At 42.0% G+C, this 21927-nt stretch overlaps 1 protein-coding gene across 3 annotated transcripts in view; it reads left to right on the top strand.

Moving 5' to 3' along the window:
- The window catches only part of STAG2 (STAG2 cohesin complex component), a 180526-nt gene extending 160389 nt beyond the window's left edge, over nt 1-20137 (top strand). For all 3 annotated transcript variants that reach the window (XM_084639662.1, XM_084639664.1, XM_084639663.1), the window contains 3 exons: nt 10038-10164; nt 15710-15787; nt 19289-20137. In XM_084639662.1, coding sequence (XP_084495788.1) covers nt 10038-10164; nt 15710-15787; nt 19289-19312 — 229 coding nt within the window. In that variant the 3' untranslated portion in view covers nt 19313-20137. The remainder of the gene's footprint in view (nt 1-10037; nt 10165-15709; nt 15788-19288) is intronic.
- Nucleotides 20138-21927: the final 1790 nt, after the last annotated feature.

Here is a 21927-nt window from a genome sequence, read left to right as displayed (position 1 = left end):
CATGGCAGCTTGCACTTACGTGGTCCAATATGCAAGACTGTGCATCAGGCCCCTCCAACTGTGGCTAGTGTTAGTATACTCCTTGAACAGACATCTCTTGGACTCCGTACTTATGATCTCTCCCCTGGTCCTCGCCTCCCTGGCCTGGTGGAAGGAGACAAGCGTGGTAATGATGAGGGTGCCCTTCGTGGCCCCACAGCTGTCGGTGTCTTTAGTCCCTAGGGTGGGGAGCCCACCTGAACAACCTCAGGAGTCAGGGTCTCTGGTCCCAGGAAGAACTCTCCCTGCACATAAACATCAGGGAGCTCGGGGCTATGCTCCTGGCTTGTCAAGTGTTCCTTCCCTAGGTCTCATGCAAGTCCTGATTCACAATACAGCAGCCATGTTTTATATCAACAAGCAAGGAGGGGCCCAATCATCCACCCTGTGTCAGGAGGCCATCGCTCTATGGGACTTTTGTGCAACACACTCCATCTCGAGGCGTCTCATGCCCCAGGTGCGTGGAACGTATTGGCAGATCACTTCAGCAGGTCCTTCTCCTCTCACCACGAGTTGTCCCTTCACCTGGAGGTCATCAGTGTCATCTTCCAGAGGTGGGAGCCTCCTTAGGAGGACCTGTTTGCCACCAATCAGAACAGGAAATGTCATCAGTTCTGTTCACTGTGTGGGCACAGCACAGGCTCCCTCTTTGATGCCTTTGTGCTCTCATGGGCAAACCACCTGCTGTACCCCTTTCCACTGAACTCGTTGGGGTTCACGGTGTTCTCCTAAAACTCAAATGGGACGAGGCAAGGGTTATGCTAATAGCACCAGTGTGGCCATGCCAGCTTTGGTTCAGCACATTCTGGACCTCTCGGTGGCAGCTCCACCCTGACTTGATTTCACAAGACCATGGCCGGCTTCTTTACCCGAAACTCACCTCCCTGCACCTAAATGCATGGATGCTGCATGGCTGAACCCTGAAGAACAGGCCTCCACAGCATAGGTTTAACAGGTCTTGCTAGGTAGCCCTGGTATAAGGCTTTCTACTATCTACTTGGCCAAGTGGAAATGTTTCACTTGTTGGGGCCTCTGAATGGGATCTCTCTCCATCTAGAATTTCTCTTCTGTCTATCCTGGACTGCCTGCTCCACCCAAAGCAGCAAGCTCTGGCACTCTCATCTATTAAGGTTCATCTGACAGCCGTCTCAGCCTTCCACCCCCTCCTACCCCCCTCCGTGAATGACAGATCAGTGTTCTCTCATAATATGATGGTTCAATTTATCAAGGGGTTGGAAAGACTCTATTCTCACATTCGTGAACCGAACCCCAACTCCACATGGGACTTAAACCTGGTTCTGTCAAGGCTTACAGGCCCCCTCTTTGAGCTGTTAGCATCATGCTCCCTACTACTTCTCTCCTGGAAGGTCACCTTCCTGGTGATCATCTTGGCCAGAAGAGTCTCTGAGATCAGGGCCCTTACATCAGAACCTCCTTACAGGGTGTTCTTCAAGGACAAGGTCCAACTGCGCCCCCATCCAGCCTTCCTGCCGGAGTCACAATTCCACAACAACCAGATTATTTTTCTAACCATCTTCTTCCCCAAACCTGACAGAAGCTCAGAGGAATGACAGCTTCATACATTGAAAGTTAGGCAGGCCCTCACCTTTTATATTGAGAGGACTAAGCCCTCCCGCAAATCCATGCTACTCTTCGTGGCAGTAACAAAAAAAAGGATGAGATGGTTCCCAGTATCAACCCAAAGAATCTTCTCCTGGATAATTACCTGTATTCGGCTTGCTACGAACAGGCAACCGTTCCCCCTCCAGCCATCATGCCCACAAAAGCCCAGGCTTTGTCAGCAGCATTTCTCATGCAGGTACCAATTCAGGATATCTGCAGAGTTGAACCTGGTCATCGGTTCATACCTTCGCATTTTACTTATTCCATCACCTAACAGGCCCAAGACGATGCTAGTTTTGGGAGAGCGGTGTTACAATCAGCATGTCCATGAACTCCAAGCCCACCTCCTAGGGTACTGCTTGTGAGTGACCTAGCAAGCACTTGAAGAATTAAAAATGGTTATTAACCTTTCATAACTATTGTTGTTCTAGATATATTAGTCATGTCCATTCCATGACCCACCCTCCAATCCCTTTGTCAGAGTTAACCATCACGAAGGAACTGGGAGGGTGTGGTGCCCTCCCCTTATGCTAGCGCATACATGCACACGGCTCCAGAGGGTGCTAGAACTGTCTCGACGGATAATACTAAGGGAAATATCTCCAGCAACAGCGCTTGCGGCACGCACGCACCTAGCATGGAATGGACATGAGCAACACATCTCGAAGAACAACAGTTATGAAAGGTAAGTAACTGTTTTTTTCCATGCTGACGGGAAGAAATGAGCTACCTCATCACCCTCTGACAAACCTCCCACCATAACACCACTCCCTACGAGGTCAGTAGCTTTCACATCTTTGGGGATGAGACATAGCTCCAGGGACCATCTGAGTACCTCTGGTACCACAGCTAAAGAGCCTAAACGGGCGGACCTGCAGGCGATGGCGCCGTCTCTGGGCACCGGGGACTGTGGCACAAGACCCCAATCAAATAAACTTCAGGCTGCATGGTACCGATGAAACCACTAGCAACTCTGTACATGCAGCACCAACCAAGCTCTGCACCAATGCGCTCTCTGGCACCAATGACACCCTCGGCACCATGCAAGACCTCGACTCCATCTGCTGGCTGCTCAAGAGAATGCGCCTCTCCCTCTGTGCTGATGCATCCGTTGGTGTCAATGGTGCTCCTCCCTCCTCCCCAGGAATTCAGATATCCCAAGGACCTGCTCGTATCTGACCTCCCTGAATCACCATTACTTAGACATGAGCCCCTTCTGCCTCCATCCTCTTCTCCAGAGTCACAGCACTACTTCCTTTCCCCTCTGAGAATGGCACTGCTCTTCCCCGCCGAGGAAGAGAACTACCCCTGCCCCCCTTACATTCAGGACAGGCACAAAACACATTAGCTACACATTCTTATGATCTGCAAACCGAACCAGGGCCCTGGTACGGAATGCCATGGATGCAACTCCACATGCCATTCCCTACGCATTGGCCATACTGGGATCCGTGGGCCATGTACAGATCACAGTTTGGGAATCCTCCCGTAGAGTAAAGCTGGAGGCATACACATTCGCCATTCCCATCTGTCTTTTGACCACCAGAGACCAAGACACTCCCAATAGCAGACATGGAAGAAAAACAGGAGGAGGTTATACTACTACTCCTTTTCTTACTTCCCACTCCCTACATCAGCAGATGACTTTAAACACTTTCAGGAGCTGTTTTGCAGGATAGCAGACTCCCTCCAGGTTCCTTTGGAGGAAGTGAAAGAACAGCAGCACAAACTGCTCGACATCCTGCATGTATCTTCATCGTCCAGAATAGCCCTTCCTGTCAATGAGGCCCTCTCAACCTGGCCGAGGTGCTCTGGCAGACCCCAGCATTCATCCCACCAACCTACAAGCGGGCAAACAAGAAATACTACGCCCCCACTAAGGACATGGAATTTCTTTTTTCTCACCCCACTCTAAATACCCTAGTTTTCAATGCTGTGCACAAAAAGGGACACGCCTTATGACTAGGATTGGAAGCAACTGCACTAAGGGCTGTTGATTAATCACAGTTAACTCATGTGATTAACTCAACAAAAAATTGTTATTAATCACAGTTTTAATCGCACTGTTCAACAATAAAATATCAATTGAAATTTATTAAATATTTTGGATGTTTTTTCTAAGTTTTCAAATATATTGATTTTGATTACAACAGAGTATACAAAGTAGACTGCTCCTTTTATATTGTTTTTTATTACAAATATTTGCACTATAAAAATGGCAAACAAAAGAAATAGTATTTTTCAATTCACCTCATACAAGTACTGTAATGCAAACTCTTTATGGTGAAAGTTCAACTTAAAAACGTAGATTTTTTTTTTTTTGTTACGTAACTGCACTCAAACAAAACAATGGAAAACTTTTGAGCCTACGGCAAACAAGTTTGTTTACATTTATGGGAGATAATGCTGCCCGCTTCTTATTTTCAGTGTCACCCGAAAGTGAGAACAGGCGTTCACATGGCACTTTTGTAGCTGGCATTGCAAGGTATTTTTCGTGCCGGATATGCTAAACATTCATATGCCCCTTCATGCTTTGGCCATCATTCCAGAGGACATGCTTCCATGCTGCTGATGCTCGTTAAAAAACTGTTAATTAAATTTGTGGCTGAACTCTTTGGAGGAGAATTGTATGTCTCCTGCTCTGTTTTACCTGTATTCTACGATATATTTCATGTTATAGCAGTCTTGGATGTTGACCCAGCGCATGTTCTTTTAAGAACACTTTCACTGCAAATTTGACAAAATGCAAGAAGGTACCAATGTGAGGTTTAAAAATCTGAAGTGCCTTCCAAAATCGGAGGGACAAGGTGGAGAGATGCTTTCAGGAGTCTTAAAAGAGCAACACTATGCGTAAACTACAGAACTTGAACCACCAAAAAAGAAAATCAATTTTTTGCTGGTGGCATTTGACTCAGATGATGAAAATGAACATGCATCAGTCAGCACTGCTTTGGATGGTTATCAAGCAGAACCCGTTATCAGCATGGACGCATGTCCTTTGGAATGGTGGTTGAAGCATGAAGGGACATATGAATCTTTAATGCATCTGGTACATAAATATTTTGCCATGCCAGCTACAATAGTGCCACACGAACGCCTGTTCTCACTTTCAGGTGATATCGTAAACAAGAAGCAGGCAGCATTATCTCCTGCAAACGTAAAGAAACTTGTTTGTCTTAGCAATTGGCTGAACAAGAAGTAGCACTGAGTGGACTTGTAGGCTCTAAAGTTTTACATTGCTTTATTTTTGAATGCAGTGTTTTTTTGTACATAATTCTATATTTGTAAGTTCAACTTCGATGATAAAAGAGATTGCACTACAGTGCTTGTATGAGGTGAATTGAAAAATACTATTACTTTTGTTTTTTAGAGTGCAAATAAAAAATAGTGGGCACTGAACACTTTGTATTCTGTGTTGTAATTGAAATCAATATACATGAAAATGTAGAAAATATTCAAAACTGTTTTAATAAATAGCATTCTATAATTATTTAACAGCGTATTAATCATGTGATTAATCACGATTAATTTTTTTAATCTGTTGAGAGCCTTACAATGTACCTATTCGGCCGCAAGGCTTATTCATCTGCCCTGCTCCAATTCTGCATCGCCAACTATGAGGCTCTTGGCCAAATACAGTTATGTTAATTATTCCAAGATACAATAGAGCTGCAGAGTTACAAACAACTCTGGAGTGGAGGTTGTTTGTAACTGTGAAATATTTGACAGGTTTCAGAGTAGCAGCCTTGTTAGTCTGCATCCGCAAAAGGAAATGGAGGACTTGTGGCACCTTAGAGACTAACAAATTTATTTGAGCATAAGCTTTCATGAGCTACAGCTCACTTAATCGGATGCATGCACATCCCAATTCACCCTGCTCACAGACCATTCCTCTGATTCGTCCTGGGGACCAATCTCTATTGATACAAAGTACTGCCCTTGGGACTTTCTACAGCCCCCTTAGTGTTCTTCAAAGTCGCGGTGGTAGTGGCCGCCTACCTGTGCAAACAGGACATCATCATATTTCCATACTTAGACACCTGTCTCCTCAAGGCCTCATCTGAACCTGATGCCTTTCACACCAATAGACCTTTTCTCAAGCCTTGGCCTTTGCATAAGCCTGGAGAAATCTACGGTGACACCGGTGCAACACCTGGAATTTATTGGGGCATAGTTGGACGCCATAAAAGCCAGATGCTTCCTCCTGCCTCACAGATTTTCATCAGTAGTCGATCTCGCATCCACAGTGAGAACTTGCCCTCAGATCTCAGCCAAGACATGTCTCCAGGTACTCAGCCACATGGCAGCAGCCACTTTTGATAGTAAACTATGCAAGGTTACACATGCACTGTCTGCAGGCATGGCCACGTACAGTGTATGTACCTCACAGACACAGCCTTCACAAGCTTCTAACCATACCTATCAAGGTCAAGAACTCACTACTTTGGTGCACACAACTCAAAAACATTTGCGTTGGGGTCCCGTTCTGTCAACAAGCATCATCCAAAGCAGAGCAAGGTCCCACTTCCTATGCTCTGAAACACTGAAATTATGGAACGGTCATATCCAGCATGACATCAGCATCTCAGCTGCATACCTCCCTGGACACCAGAGCACCACAGCGGATTCACTTTGCAGGAGAGTCTCCCAAGACTACGAGTGGGAGCTGGATACATGGGCCCTTCATCTTCAGTCACTAGGGATTTCCCACCATAGATCTCTGCCACAGCGGAGAATGCCCAGTGTTCTCAGTTTTGCTCAAGACCAGGCCTAAGCCATGGATTCCTGGGCGATTCATTCCTCCTTACATGGGATGTGCCGCTGCTCTAGGCCTTTCCTTCCTTTCTCCTTCGGTTTAGAGTACTCCAAAAGGACTGAGCTCAAGTCATCCTTATAACTCCAACATGACCATGACAGATTTGGTAGACTTATTTGCATGACTTTATGCCTTCCAATCACTCTGCAACAGACTCCACAACTCCTCTTACAGGATGCAGGTTGAATCCTCCATCCCAATCCACAGCTACTCCACCTGAAGGCATGGCTCCTCCTCCATGGTTTCGGGATTCGGAGATGACCTGTTCAGAGGCAGTTAAACAAAGGCTCTTGAATGGCAGATGTGAGACAACTAGTCACACTTATCTCCAAAAATGGACGTAGATTCCAATCCTGGTGTGCCACCAATTATGTCAAGGCAGTGTGTGCTCCATTATCACTCATCTTGGACTACATTTTACACCTTAAAAGATCAGGGTTATCAATCAGCTCCATTTGTGTATGCTTGGCTGCCATTATGGCCTTTCCTCCCAGTGTAGACAGCCACTCCTTGTTCATTCACCCACTCATAAAAATATTCCTGAAGGGCCTCCAAAATTTTTACCCTCACATATGTGATCCTACTCCAGCTCTTCTTATGTTCTCTTAATAGACCACCATTCAAACCAGTGGTGATGTGCTCTTATGTTCACTTATCCACGAAAACAGTATTTCTTATCGCTATCACCTCTGCCTGTCAGCTCGGTGAAATTGGAGCACTTGTGGCATACCCCTTGCACATGATTTTTCATAAAGACAAAGTTACGTTATGACAACATCCCAAATTTTTACCCAACATACAATCCTTTTTCTACCTAAACCAACCTATGCACCTTTTCTGCTTCTTTCTAAAACTACACAGCAAACAGGAGGAAGTGGCATTACATACCCTGGAGATCAGACAAGCCCTTTATTTGGACAGAACTAAGCCTTTCCGATGGTCACCACACTTATTCTTATCAACGACCAAAAGATCGAAGGTGCAACTGTTTCTAAGCAACGCCTTTCCAAGTGGATCTCACAGTATATACACCTGTCCTACCAACTATACAATTGACAGCTGCTTCCTGAAACTAGAGCACATTTCACCTGCTCTCTTCCCACCTCGATTGCCGTTCTCAACAATGTCCCAATTGCTGACATTTGCAAAGTGGCCACGTGGGCATCCATGGACGCTTCTAGCCATCACTATGCAATTACTCATGACGCAGTATCAGATGCGCTACTCAGACACACTGTCCTATCATCTACAGTAAATGCTGCTCTGAAGCTCCAGCCTTCCAACTAGGGGTACTCCTTTATAGTCACTTACAATGGAGCACCCACAGGAACATCACTTGAAGATGAAAGTTGGGTAGATTGGGTAGATTGTCGGGCTCAACGGGTAGTGATCAATGGTTCCATGTCTAGTTGGCAGCCGGTGTCAAGTGGAGTACCCCAGGGGTTGGTCCTGGGGCCGGTTTTGTTCAATATCTTCATAAATGATCTGGAGGATGGTGTGGATTGCACTCTCAGCAAATTTGCGGATGATACTAAACTGGGAGGAGTGGTAGATACGCTGGAGGGCAGGGATATGATACAGAGGGACCTAGACAAATTGGAGGATTGGGCCAAAAGAAATCTGATGAGGTTCAATAAGGATAAGTGCAGGGTCCTGCACTTAGGACGGAAGAACCCAATGCACAGCTACAGACTAGGGACCGAATGGCTAGGCAGCAGTTCTGTGGAAAAGGACCTAGGGGTGACAGTGGACGAGAAGCTGGATATGAGTCAGCAGTGTGCCCTTGTTGCCAAGAAGGCCAATGGCATTTTGGGATGTATAAATAGGGGCATAGCGAGCAGATCGAGCGACGTGATCGTTCCCCTCTATTCGACATTGGTGAGGCCTCATCTGGAGTACTTTGTCCAGTTTTGGGCCCCACACTACAAGAAGGATGTGGAAAAATTGGAGAGAGTCCAGCGAAGGGCAACAAAAATGATTAGGGGTCTGGAACACATGACTTATGAGGAGAGGCTGAGGGAACTGGGATTGTTTAGTCTGCAGAAGAGAAGAATGAGGGGGGATTTGATAGCTGCTTTCAACTACCTGAGAGGTGGTTCCAGAGAGGATGGTTCTAGACTATTCTCAGTGGTAGAAGAGGACAGGACAAGGAGTAATGGTCTCAAGTTGCGGTGGGGGAGGTTTAGGTTGGATATTAGGAAAAACTTTTTCACTAGGAGGGTGGTGAAACACTGGAATGCGTTACCTAGGGAGGTGGTAGAATTCCTTCCTTAGAAGTTTTTAAGGTCAGGCTTGACAAAGCCCTGGCTGGGATGATTTAATTGGGGATTGGTCCTGCTTTGAGCAGGGGGTTGGACTAGGTGGCCTCCTGAGGTCCCTTCCAAACCTGATATTCTATGATTCTATGAAATGAAGGTTACTCACCCTGTGCAGTAACTGAGGTTCTTTGAGATATGTGTCCATCTGGGTGCTCCACTACTCGCCCTCCTCCCCTCTTCTTCAGAGCTGAAAGATAAGCTCTCTGGTAGAGAAAGAACTGGTGCGGGGTTGGACTACCCGGCGCTATATATACATGCCACTCATGGGGAAAGACGGGGAGATGCACATGTGCAGTCCAATGGGCACTGCTGATGAAGATCTCCAATCCCAGGGGGCGCTGCTGCATCTACAGCAGTATCTCGAAGAACCTCAGTTATTGCACAGGGTGAGTACCCTTCTCTTCCTCCAGCTACTTTCTGTAAGCTGTTCTTCACTCTTGTGATCTTAGTGTTTCTAGATGTGCTTTTCCATGATTTTCTTTTTTTTTAATTAAACTTTATTTCAGTCTCTCAGTATGATGGGTATTGCTGTTAGCATTGCCATTTAGTACCAAAAGGATGGTTGATAAGGTAACTGGCTGTAAATGGTGCCCTTTGTGTAATGGAAAGATGTCCAAGGTGGGCCTGCATACAGATTCTTCACAGAGTGGCTCTTTTTCAACCACTTTCAGCTTGAGAGCTCAAAAGAACTGAGTATCTAGTCTCTGATCCTTCCTGAGGGAGAAAATCCTCAGACTATCTCAAGCAGACTTGCCCTTGGAGAAGGTGGTTCTGTTCCTTTATGCGCTAAAGTAAACAAAAGTTGGAATTCATTAAGATCTCAGATCCAAATGAAACAATCCGGTCAATTAAAGCACCTCAGACTGTGAAAAGAGTAACAACTATCATTCTTTTGGGTCATAAATTGACCATGAGTCTGATATTTTCTGAGATTTGTTATGTCCACACACCAATAGTGCTGAGGAACATGATTGTGTACAGCAAATCTTGTTGTTGTTCCCAGTCTCCTCTCTTCATATGAAATACAAAAGAGAGCTTTTTACATGGGCTGGGCCTGTTTTATGTTGTTCAGATTCAGTGACAGATAACCAAACTCTCACTTCCTTTCTTTAGTTCCATCACTCTTCATTACAATTGTAATTCATATTCAGTTCTGTAGTAGACTCCAGGATTTTCTAATATGTTCTTATTTTTTATTTTTAGTAGCTCAGTTTTAGTACTAAATAAATCTTTTTCTTCAGTCGGCGTGGTACAAGCCTAATGGAAGATGATGAGGAGCCGATTGTTGAAGATGTGATGATGTCATCAGAAGGGCGAATCGAAGACCTAAATGAAGGCATGGATTTTGACACCATGGACATAGACTTGGTAAGAAAATTTTGATTTTTTATTTTAATTTAAGCCTGCTATTTCAACATTAGTTAAAGCCAGTGATTCTTCTTAAATAAACTTATTTTCTTTGCATCACAGAGCAATTAGTGATCATGTTTTTTAAAAAAAACCTGAAGGTCGTTTTAACAGTTTTGGCAGTTGGTTTGTTTGTTTTTTTTAATGTAAAGATATTAGCAGCACAGTTCCTTTTTTATTATTCAAAGTTCCTCTTCACGTTGCGGTTCCTGTGGGTATTCAGTATGGAGTGCACAGACATTCCTAGTGGCCAGGACCAGAAACTCTTCAATGACCGTGTCTGTTGGTCTGCCCCTACACCTTCTCATGCTCTCAACTGAGGGCCTTAAGGGTGGAATAGACTGATTGCCTCTCCAGTTCCTTTTCCACCACTTACAGTGTGGGACAGAATTTCCAGGGTCTGTTTCTCCTCTTTAGTGTTCTCCTTCATCATACTTGTAAATATAAATAGTGGTTAAACTTTTGGATATTGAGTTGGAGATAATGTGGGTCCCTTTCACCCCTCCAACCCCCCGCAGTTCCTTCACTGTTTCAGGCACCTATTATGTCCAAAGTTCCAGGCTTCAAGCCTTGAGTGGAATGTAATGAGTAATCTGCACAAGAACATCAGTATTGTCTCAGAGAAGCAAACATTCCTTCGAAATGTGGCATCTTCTGTGTTTTTCTTCCGTGTACCAGACAATCTCATGAGTTCAGGCTCCTGGGGTACCTTATAGAGATCTCCATGAGGCCCTGCCTGAGCCCTTCCTCCCCACATCAACCCATCTGGAGCCTCTGGGCAGCCCTCCATACCCTCTGCACCTGCTCTGAATGGATTGGAGTCCTTCAGCAAGCATAAGGACTCCATGCAGCAGAAGCATGAGGAAGATAAGGGCAAAATCCCTGCAAGAAGAGGGACATATTTCTTAAATCCTCTAAAAAGAGGTCTTCCTTGACTCTTCCACCTGCACCATCCACCTGAACTAGAGGCTCCACTGGAACAGTCTATGAAGGAGGAATAGCTACTAACATCAGATCCACCAGCAGTGCTTTCTTTGTCCTCTCCAGATGAGGCAGTATCGCCAGCATCTCTATCACTAATGGACAACTTTAAGCAGTACCAGGACCGTCTCAGGAGAATCAGACACTTGTCAGGTTCTGCTAGAGGAGGTCGAAGATCTGACCCAGGAGTTCCTAGACATACTCCAGGCTGTGACTCTCTCCAGAGTGGTTTGGAACACCCCTGCCACATGTGACCCAACCCCAAAGAGGACTGAGAAACAATAGTTTGTTTCCCCCAAGGCAGCAGAATACTTGTTCTCAGCTGAATCCAAACTCCTTGGTGGTCCAGGCTGTCACAGACCAAAGCCAGCTACACTAGCCCAAGTCCACTCCCCTGGACAAAGATGCAAAGCAGCTCGACCTTTTCAGAGTAAGATTTTTCTCATTGAACAGTTTAGCATTCCAGATAGCAAATTACCATATGTTGATGTCCAGATATGACAACTTGAATTAAACAAGCTATTTGACTTTGTGAACAAACTGCCTCTGGAATATAGGCCTCACTTCCAGGCCATCCTGGATGATGGAATCCCTTGATACACTGGACACAGCATCACATTCCTTTGCTATTTCGGTAGTCATGAGAGGGGTTTATGGCTTCAGGGTTCCCAGAGCAGTCCAAACTACCATTGAGGACCTTCCCTTTGAGGGTAACAATCTCTTTAGTCACATTTAACAACATTTTCAATACACAGTGCTCCCTGTTAGCCTCTTAGTAGCCCCAAGGGTCTTTACAAAATGCTTGCAGTGGTGGCCACTTACCTTCGCAGGCAAGGCAGACCAATATTTTCCTTTCTGAATGATTGGCTGTTCATAGTGAGCCATGCTAGGAAGTACGCAGCAACCACTGCTGCACTTGAAATCGTTCCTTGAGACACCAAGTAAATTTAATGACAGGTTTCAGAGTAGCAGCCATGTTAATCTGTATCCGCAGGAAGAACAGGAGTACTTGTGGCACCTTAGAGACTAACCAATTTATTTGAGCATAAGCTTTCGTGGGCTACAGCCCACTTCATCAGATACTATAATTCTTGACATCAGATTTGTGTCCATTTATTCTTTTACGTAGAGACTGTGCATTACATGTCCCTCTGCCATGTACGTTGGCCAAACCGGACAGTCTCTATGTAAAATAATAATGGACACAAATCAGATGTCAAGAATTATAACATTCAAAAACCAGTCAGAGAAAACTTGAATCTCTCTGGTCACTCGATTACAGACCTAAAAGTCGCACTATCACAACAAAAAAACTTCAAAAACAGACTCCAGCGAGAGACTGCTGAATTGGAATTAATTTGCAAACTGGACACCATTAAATTAAGGCTTGAATATAGACTGGGAGTGGATGGGTCATTACACAAAGTAAAACTATTTCCCCTTGTTTATTTTTCCCCCCTACGGTTCCTCTTCAACTGCTGGAAATGGCCCATCTTGATTATCACTACAAAAGGTTTTTTTTGTTTTTTGTTCTCTCTCCTGCTGGTAATAGCTTGCCTTAACTGATCACTCTCATTATGGTGTGTATGGTAACACCCATTGTTTCATGTTCTCTGTGTATATAAAATCTTCCTACTGTATTTTCCACTGCATGCATCCAATGAAGTGGGCTGTAGCCCACGAAAGCTTATGCTCAGATAAATTTCTTAGTCTGTAATGTGCCACAAGTACTCCTGTTTTTTTTATTTTCAAATAAATTTAATATCCACATAAACCATACAGTTCATTGGGCAGCTCCTATTTATTTCAGGACTGATTCCGTGCCAGGAGGAATCTCATTGGCTGCCTCATCTTGGCCCTCAGATTACAGTCTGATCCTGCTTAGTCCTGTTAGGCCACAAGGCAGCGTGCGCCTGTGTCACCCCATGCAAATGGCTGTACTTATGATACCTTCAAATCTGGCTACAGACTGTCTATGCCCAGAACAGTGATCCTTTGGACAAGAAAGTTTATTTTCCACAGGGCATGTTGACATTGCTCGCTTGATGGGAAAACAGTGAGTGAGTGTGTGTGTGTGTGTGGCTTTTGTTCCCACATGATCTACAAAGACACTCATCATGGATGCTTCCCTACTGGGATAGGGAGTGAATCTCGACAATGAGATAGCCCAAGTTTCCTGGTACCCATACCAATCCAGACTACTAATCAACCTATTCGCGCTTTGGGCGGTTCACAAAGCATGCAAGACATTTCTAGCCGGTTTTTGGATCTCATGCATGCAGGTCAAGAACAGACAATAGCATCCCCATCTACTATATGAAGAAGCAGGGAGGAGCGAGACCTACCCAACTCTGCAGAGAAGCAGTCTAGCCCTGGAATTGGTGCATCAGGCATCAGATCACACTCCTGGCAGCACATGTTCCAGGGGTAATGAATTTCCTGTCAGACAGCCTCAGCAGGCATTTCCACACAGATCATGAATGGGAACTCTACCAATTTATAGTGCAGCACATCTTTCAGTAGTAGGGCAGGAGAAAGGGGTGGGTGGGGGGGTTCTCATCTTGGGATCTTTTTTGCAACTAACAGAACAAGGAGCACCCAGCATACTGCTCCCACACTACCCAAGACCTCAACTCCAGATGGGCCATCTTCCTAGTGGAATGGTCAGATCCACTGATGTATGCCTTCACTCCCATTCCCCTATTGCCTCTTATACTCAGGAACATTGAGCTCAACTGGGCAACAGTGATTGTGATAATTTTTTGGTAGCCAAAGCATTTCTGCTTCACCACCATCCTACAGCTCTCTTCCCCATATGTGCATCCACCTACAACCATTCCTGAACCTGCTGTCCCAGAACAGGACCAGGATGAATCACCCCAACTCAGCTTCCCTGCATCTGGTATGTTTTTGGATGGACAGTGAAAACAGAGGGCATGCTTGAGGAGACCCTTTGTGGGGAAACACTGTTCCGCTAAATGGCACCAATTCTCCCTTTGACGCCAGCGGCACCACTTACTTCTGGAGGCATCGGGAATCCTCCTCAGACTGGAATATCTTTTTTCACTGCAGAAGTCTTGTCTCTTGACTCCATATAGGTACATTTGGCAGCTATCAGTGTTTTCCCTCCCCTAGAGGACTGCTTGGTCTTTACCCATCCCACTACTGCAAAGGGTCTGAAGGGCATCGTAGGGACATTCCCTACAGTTTTAAAACTGGATCCTACCTGGGATCTGAACCTGGTCCTTTCTGCTCTTCTGAGACCACTTGTGGAACCCATAGCCTCCTGTTTCCTCCTGTACTCCTTCTTGATGGCAGTTATTTCTGGTATAAGGGTTGGGGAGCTTGGGGCCCTTTTGGCAGAACCACCTTACACGGTTTTTCACAAGGGCAGGGTTTCTTTGCAACTACAAAGTTCATATCTAAAGTGCATTCTGAGTTTCCCCTTAACCAGAATTTTCACCTTCTGGTATTCTACCCTACATCTCACAACAGTTTGGAGAAGACAAGACTCCCTTCCCCAGATGTGTGCAGGGCTCTAGTCTTCTACTTGCACAGAACTGGCACCCTTTCAGAAGTCTACAAGGTTGTTCACTACTGTTGCTGAAAGAGTAAAGGGGCTCCCAAAGGTTCCATGGATTTCCTATGGATTTCCATAGCATGCCCGTTGCTATGATCTTATGAAAATCCCATCTCCTCAAACTGTTGGGGCCCTTTTTATGAGAGCGCAATCAGCATTGGTAGCCTTCTTACAGGGAATATTCTCCTTGGAAATATATAGAGCAGCTACGTGTGGTTTCATACACACCTTCACCAGGTATACTATTGTTCAAGTTTCGGCTGGAGACACCTCCTTTTGTACAGTATACTTCCTCATACCTTCCTCCTCAACGAGCGCTGCTTGGGGGTCACCTGCAGTGAATATCCATAGGGACCAGCAGGTGAAGAAGAAGAGAAAGTTACTTAACAGTAGCTGGAGTTGTCTGAGATGTGTGGTCCTTGTGGTTAGTCACAACCCACCCTACTTCTCCTCTGCTAGGGTCATCTTGTGATTCATGATAGGCCAGAACTAATGAAGTGGTTGGTCCGTGCCACCCTTTATGTCCTGGGTTGTGAACATGAGGAAGTGCAGATGCGAACCAACAGATGTTGCTGTTGAAGACTTTCCAATCCTGGGCACACAGAGTGCATGCGCACCCCACTGTGATGACCCATAGGGACCATGCATCTCCAAGAATTCCAGTTAAAGTAACCTTTTATTTCTTGAAGTTTATTTTGTTGAGTTTGCATATGTTTTAAAATAATACTTGGCACTTAATATACTACTTGTTCAAACAGTCATACAAAAAGTAAAAAAGTTATGCAGGAATAAAAATTAGTTTTTATCTAAGAATACATTTTTACGCTTTTAAAGTATGAATATCATCTGTGCTCAAAATAAGTGGTTCTTTTTTTTCCCTGTACCTTTAATATAACTTACTATTAACATTTTTGGTGACAGTTTGTTTGCTTGCTTTTTTTTTAGCCACCATCAAAGAACAGGAGAGAGAGAACGGAGCTAAAACCAGATTTCTTTGACCCTGCTTCAATCATGGACGAATCAGTAGGTTTAGTCAAAAGAGGGGGGAACTAAAAAGAATTCTAATTGTAAGATTAAATATATAATAAAACTGGATGTGTAGTTGGAAAGGAATACCCAAGATTGTGGCAACTTAATCAAATACTAAGGACTACTTTGTGATTATTTTGACAATCGGTATATAGCTGATGAAACTATGTAATATAAGATATTTCCTATGATATTGGTAGTGGCTTTTTTCATCACAGGAAAAGTAATTAATGTAAACAATATTTTTGAATTTCTAAGTAAGGATAACAAATACCACACACTGTTGATACTAAGGTATTTCCAAGTTTCTGATTTTCCATGTTCCGAGTGTAATTCCCTATGGTTAGGTCAAAACCAAAATGAAAAGAGGCCACTTACTAATGTGGAAAGTATATATTATCTACTATGTGACTGGACTCTAAGGCAAAGATCCCTGTTCTGGCTGAATGAGTCATTCAGGTAATTTCACAGCCAGTTCTCAGCAGTGGTTGGCTAGGGGTCTCCTCACCAATCAAAATATGTATCCCTTACATCGTTTGTGCTACATAGGTTACAGAATTTAAATATGGGAGAAATGTTTAAATATGCAAAGAGAAAAGGAGGACTTGTGGCACCTTAGAGGTTCTAAGAACCTCTTAGAACCTTTAAGGTGCCACAAGTCCTCCTTTTCTCTTTGCGGATATAGACTAACATGGCTGCTACTCTGAAACATGTTTAAATACGTTTCCCCTATTATCTGTAGTGGACAGAGGCTTTTTCTTACTGAAAGCGTTAGCTGCACAGGCCACTAAAGCCTTTGATTCCCACTTGAACAACTATTTTTCCCTTCCCTCACCCACTTTCTCTGCTGTCTCCGGCCTCCATACAAACTTGTCATCATAGGTCAACAGGCTGAACCAGGAACCTTTAATCCAGCTTTTTTCATCAGGAACGTCCAGTTAAAAGTAGCCTGGTTACTTTTCTAATGCTGCTGAGCGCAGTGGCTGGGAAGGGGAAATGGCAGTTTTTCCTTTGAAGTCCTGCTGCTGTCTGGATGGAAGGCAGCAGAAATGGGGAGAAAAATTCTGAAAGCAAACAGCTGTAAACATCCTTTTCCCTTCTCTCTCAGAACCAGCTGTCATTTTTAGCCATTTTCAGCATTCTCTTAGTATTACAAAATGACATTGAGAATAACAAGCTGCAGCACCCAAACAGCCAGGCTCTGGTAGGAAAGGGGGGAAACAGGAGATGTTCTGTGGGTCCAAGAAACCTTTGTGAGGGCATGAGGAAGAAAAACAAAATTAGGAAAAAATCATTTGACATACATATAGTCAAAATTATAAAGGGGTGGGGTTTATTTCCTGGAAGGACACATAATATAAATTCCATTATTTTTTTTTAAGTTTTATATAAGTTCCATTAAGTTTTAAACCCCCACCTTCCCAAGCCCCCTGCCCCAAAGCCATCCATTTATCTGACTCACATACATACCATATTAGCAGGCATCTTCTGATAGCAGGAAGTCATACAAGGATTTGTACTAGGTAGGCTTTTTTAATAGGATTTTTGTGCTCTCCTCAGATAACACCTGTGGGGAACACCAACCACCTACTAAGCTTTATTTCAAATGTAAAATATAATGCGTTTCCATTAATTGTAGGTAGTGGAACTGTTGTAAACATCTTTTTCATCTTACTAAAATGTTAATGGTGTTCAGACCAGTCACCAATTTCATCTGACACAGGGTTTGTTCCTCTTAATCCAGGGCCATTATACATTTCCAGTCTGATGGTTCTGACCTCAAACCTTAAATCATAGCTTACATCTTTACCATAGGCTCACTTCTGTTTCTTCGCTGCCACCTGCCCCATCCTTTTACCCCATTCCTACTAAAACACTCACACAGAGCATATACTTTTGCCTGGGATTTTCACCTTAAATAGAGCTTAAATTTAAAGATGCATCTCTACTAGCAGTTTATCAGCATTACCACATGATGGCAGCAGATGATAAATTACAGTACTGCAAGTGCATGCATCCAGAGCATATTCCAAGTCTAATTCATTTTGTCTTGCACATTCATTTATCTGCTTAAATTTAAAGATGAAAAATCTGTCTTGAACTACTTATTTCAAATATTTCAATGATTAATCCATATAAAAACATAATTCAGGAATTGTATCACTCAGTATTTAAAAAAAACTAAGCCAGTTATGCTGTCTAATTTTATAAACACACATTCCTCCTGGGTAGGGTTTGTATAGGTTTCTTCATGGAATTGCTTGTACAGATCCCTCACTCTTGGAGTTTGTGCCCTTTGGCATAGACTCTGGACACATTAAAAAGCAGTTAGGTTATGATGGTTCTGTGTGCCTTGACACATGCACCATCTGGATCCAAAATTCAGTTTATAAAGAAGTCATGGTAGTTCCTTGCAATCTCACTTGTTTTATGGCACACACACTGTCATTGGCACCTAGGACTTCTGGTTTCTTATCACAATGTATTTTTGTATGCCTTTCATAGTTTACTTCAGTTGCATGTTAATTATTAGTGCCATGGTCAACATTAAGAGTTGGTTTGATGCCAGAGAGAGGAGCAGGTGCACATCAGTATTAGATAAATTCTTGCTACAACACGGAATGAAGTTTGTTTTATATAGCTGCACTGCACTATGTTTTGATCCTCAAAATCCTATACAGAGCAAAGGAGGAAAACGAACGCGTCTGGATATTTTTGGTTTGGGGTTGTCAGTCCTGGAACCTGCTTTTGATAGTTCAGGAAGCAGCTTGCTCTCCTTGGTGTCAGATAAGTCCGAGCAGATCCTTCATCCAGATCGAGCTTTCTTTCACTTAATCATGTGGTCTCTCTTAAGTGAGGCTTTGGTTTTATTGGATTACTTACTAGTTGTATTTTTCTGAATATGTTGCCTTCATCAGTACCCACTGTTTAATGTCTGTATCCTGGACAGCAACTGAGAGGCAAGATGTCTTCTTTATAGACACAGTCTCTGCACCAGATCATACATTCATATAGGCCACTCCATCCAAGACTAACTGCTTTTTAACAGTTCTGAAGACTGCAGAACAAGGTACTCGACTTCCATTTTGGGCCTGAGAAATTGTCATCTTCAAAGAATTCCAGATAGTTAACTCGTGGAAAAACTAGCTAATGGTAACTTATCTAAATTCATAGAAATATGATGAAGAGCTGTGCTGTTTTTTATGATAGACATCTATTTAAATTTTTTTGAGGACCCTATAATAAATACATATGAGATGTCTTTGTTTCCATACTACAGACTTGGTAATTTCCTCTTAGTTTTTGCTAATTTTGGATTGAGGAGAGGATAGAAAATTTAAAATATATTGGAGGCATTTGTACGTGTCTTGGTGTGATGTAATCTAAGTAGTACATTCTGTGTCTTACTCTTTACATTTATGTTAGAATTTGTAGAAAAATATAAATTGACTAGCAGGCCACTTTTAATATGTACAATTTTTCTCTTTGTTTTAGGTTCTTGGGGTGTCAATGTTTTAATACCAGATCAGCAAATAAATCCGTGATGAAGTCATTTTCTAAATGGAAGAGGAAGTTTTTAAATACAAAATTGTGGTAGATACAGTGAAATTCTGAACAGATTTTTCTCTAAGGAGAATGACATGCTTTCAAGATCAAGTGCATTGAAGGGGCAGTTTTGTTTGCCTGAAAAATGAAATGTAAAGGACAAGTAAACCGTTTGAGGATAAGCTACAGTTTTTGTTGAAAAACCAATATTTTATGTGTTAGTTTATTTCCGAATCATAAAAAGTATTCCACATTTGTTTTAATCTAACATTCTCAGAGGTGCTTGGTACAGCTTTGAGCTCCTCTTTTTATACATTTATTGGGTGTACTAAATCATGAGCTCTGCTGGGTTTGTTTACGTACATGAACTGAAATGGCAGGTGGATTGATTTTCTAGAATTGTAAAACCAGCAGAATTTTGGCATTTTAAATTAAATGCTTAAACTGCATCAAGAGAAGCTTTTTAATTAAGATAATCATGGAGAAAAGTAAACTTAAATGCAGAATGTTATCAATTTTTTCATCTAAAATATTTTTCAAATCCAAAAGTTTCATTCTGTCCTTCTCAGAACTGCCAGAAAGTAACATAACACAGTCATGTTTGCCCCATTATCAACCCTGAAAGTTTGCTTGTCCTTTAAGAAAAATGTAATGTTGTGAAATTCCTTCCAGTAGTGCCACTGTATTTTGTCTCCAAATAAAAGAAGCTTATTGTAGTATGTTTGCAGAAAAATTCTAAACAAAAATTATACAGCTTATTAGAGTGTGGGAATAGGGATCTAAATTTTAAATAAAATTATATATATATATAAATTGGTGCTGATTTTATAATTGCGCAGTTTGTTTAGTTTTTTCTTACTTTTAAATTCCAACTTAAAATTATGAGGTTTCAGAAATATATTGAAAGTTTAACAATGTTTAAAAATAGAAAAGCATGAGAATTCATGCTTTAAAAATGATTTTTAAATTTGTATTTTATATTGTTTTATCTATCTGTCTTTGCAAGCAGTCTTCAGGTTAAAGATACTTCTAACAGGTTACAGTACATTTCCTCTGTATGTAAATTAGATTGGATAATAGAAATTCATAAACCACCCCATAATATTCTTTGAAAGCTAAGCTTTAAACTTCATTTTTTGTCCTTTCACAAATAAATTAAATCAGTTTAAAACAGAAAGTGGATCTGTGCCATTTTGACATCAACTTATTTTGCAAGGCTTAGGCAGCTAGACATCATTTTAAAGGAAATATTAACTTATATTACATATGTATATTTTTTGTCAGTTGTCTCTCAGTTCTTGAGGTATATTATTTTAATCATTCCATGCCTTAATACGCTTGCAATACAAGAATTTCCCCAAATGGGTGAATATGAAAAGGCTTCCTGTTTTTAGATTCAGAAATTAAACATTGGGCTGTGGTAGCCAAAAACCATAGATTATCTAAAGGATCATGATAAAATGTAATTATTTTACTAAGTCATGGGATAACAGTATACTCAAAACCAGATCTGCCTAACTCATTTTACATAAATAAATATTCTCATTTCTAAAAGTACTGCCTATATTGTTTTTCACACCACTGCATTTAATAGAACTGCTGAGAGGACTGTATATATGATTTTAAACTTAAATTGATTTTTTCTTACTCTTGAACGAGTGTTTCTTTGTGAAAGCAGTTCTTACAGCTTTATGTTTTCAACCAGCTAAAATGTTTTATATATTTACCTTAACCTGTTGTCCTCCACATTCTATTGTCCTAATTGTACTGTTTTCTGATTTGTATTTATGTCTTGAGACAGTAACTTTTTGAATAAAAATAAACCTACAGTATGTTGTATGTTTGATCTTTTTAAATCGGGGGTAGGGAAGGACGTTGAAAATAAAAGGATGTGAGTGATGCAAATGTTATGTTTATAGAAATTAAATCTTTTTCCATGTCTTTTAAGTGTTTGTCTCAGAGTTGAGATAATGTATGGAAAACTGCACTGTTTTATATTTGTAATAAATTGTACAAGTTTTTAAAATGTGAATAAAGCACTAATTGGGTTAATAATTTAAAGTAGAAAAGTTATGCAATCATGATTGTTTTAAATATTATTTAATTTGGGATAAACTTGTTATACAAATCTTTAGCAGTGTAAATACAAAGTAATCTGTTAAAGAGGGTAGTAACTGAAAATAAAATTTAAGATTTGTACAATACTCTTGTATGCCAGAAAATCAATGGCTAATTGGTTTTAACAAAAACAATCAAGTATGACAGTAGCTACTCTGTAGCATTTCTGTTCTTAATGGTATGTCAGAGTCTTTTCCTCTACTAACTGACCTTGTCTGACATTTGTCACTGCTGTTTTTAATTCAGATACTGGACGTGGGTGAAAATGATCAAATTGAGCAGTAATTTGGTTCCGTGAGTTGGCATGTCATTAAAGGTGGTGATTTTTTTTTTACTGTGATCAATAGCTCAGTGCTCAGCACTCTCCATTTGTTGCACACAACATCCTGACTCCTGGTACGATAAGTAAACAATTCAAGCTTAATTGTTAAGAGAAAGAAACAGCAAGGAAAGTTAAAATGTACTAAAAA

This window comes from Lepidochelys olivacea (genome assembly GCF_965140295.1).
Source record: "Lepidochelys olivacea isolate rLepOli2 genome assembly, chromosome: 9".
NCBI classification, from domain to species: domain Eukaryota; kingdom Metazoa; phylum Chordata; order Testudines; family Cheloniidae; genus Lepidochelys; species Lepidochelys olivacea.
This window is presented reverse-complemented; position numbering and strand designations above follow the sequence as displayed.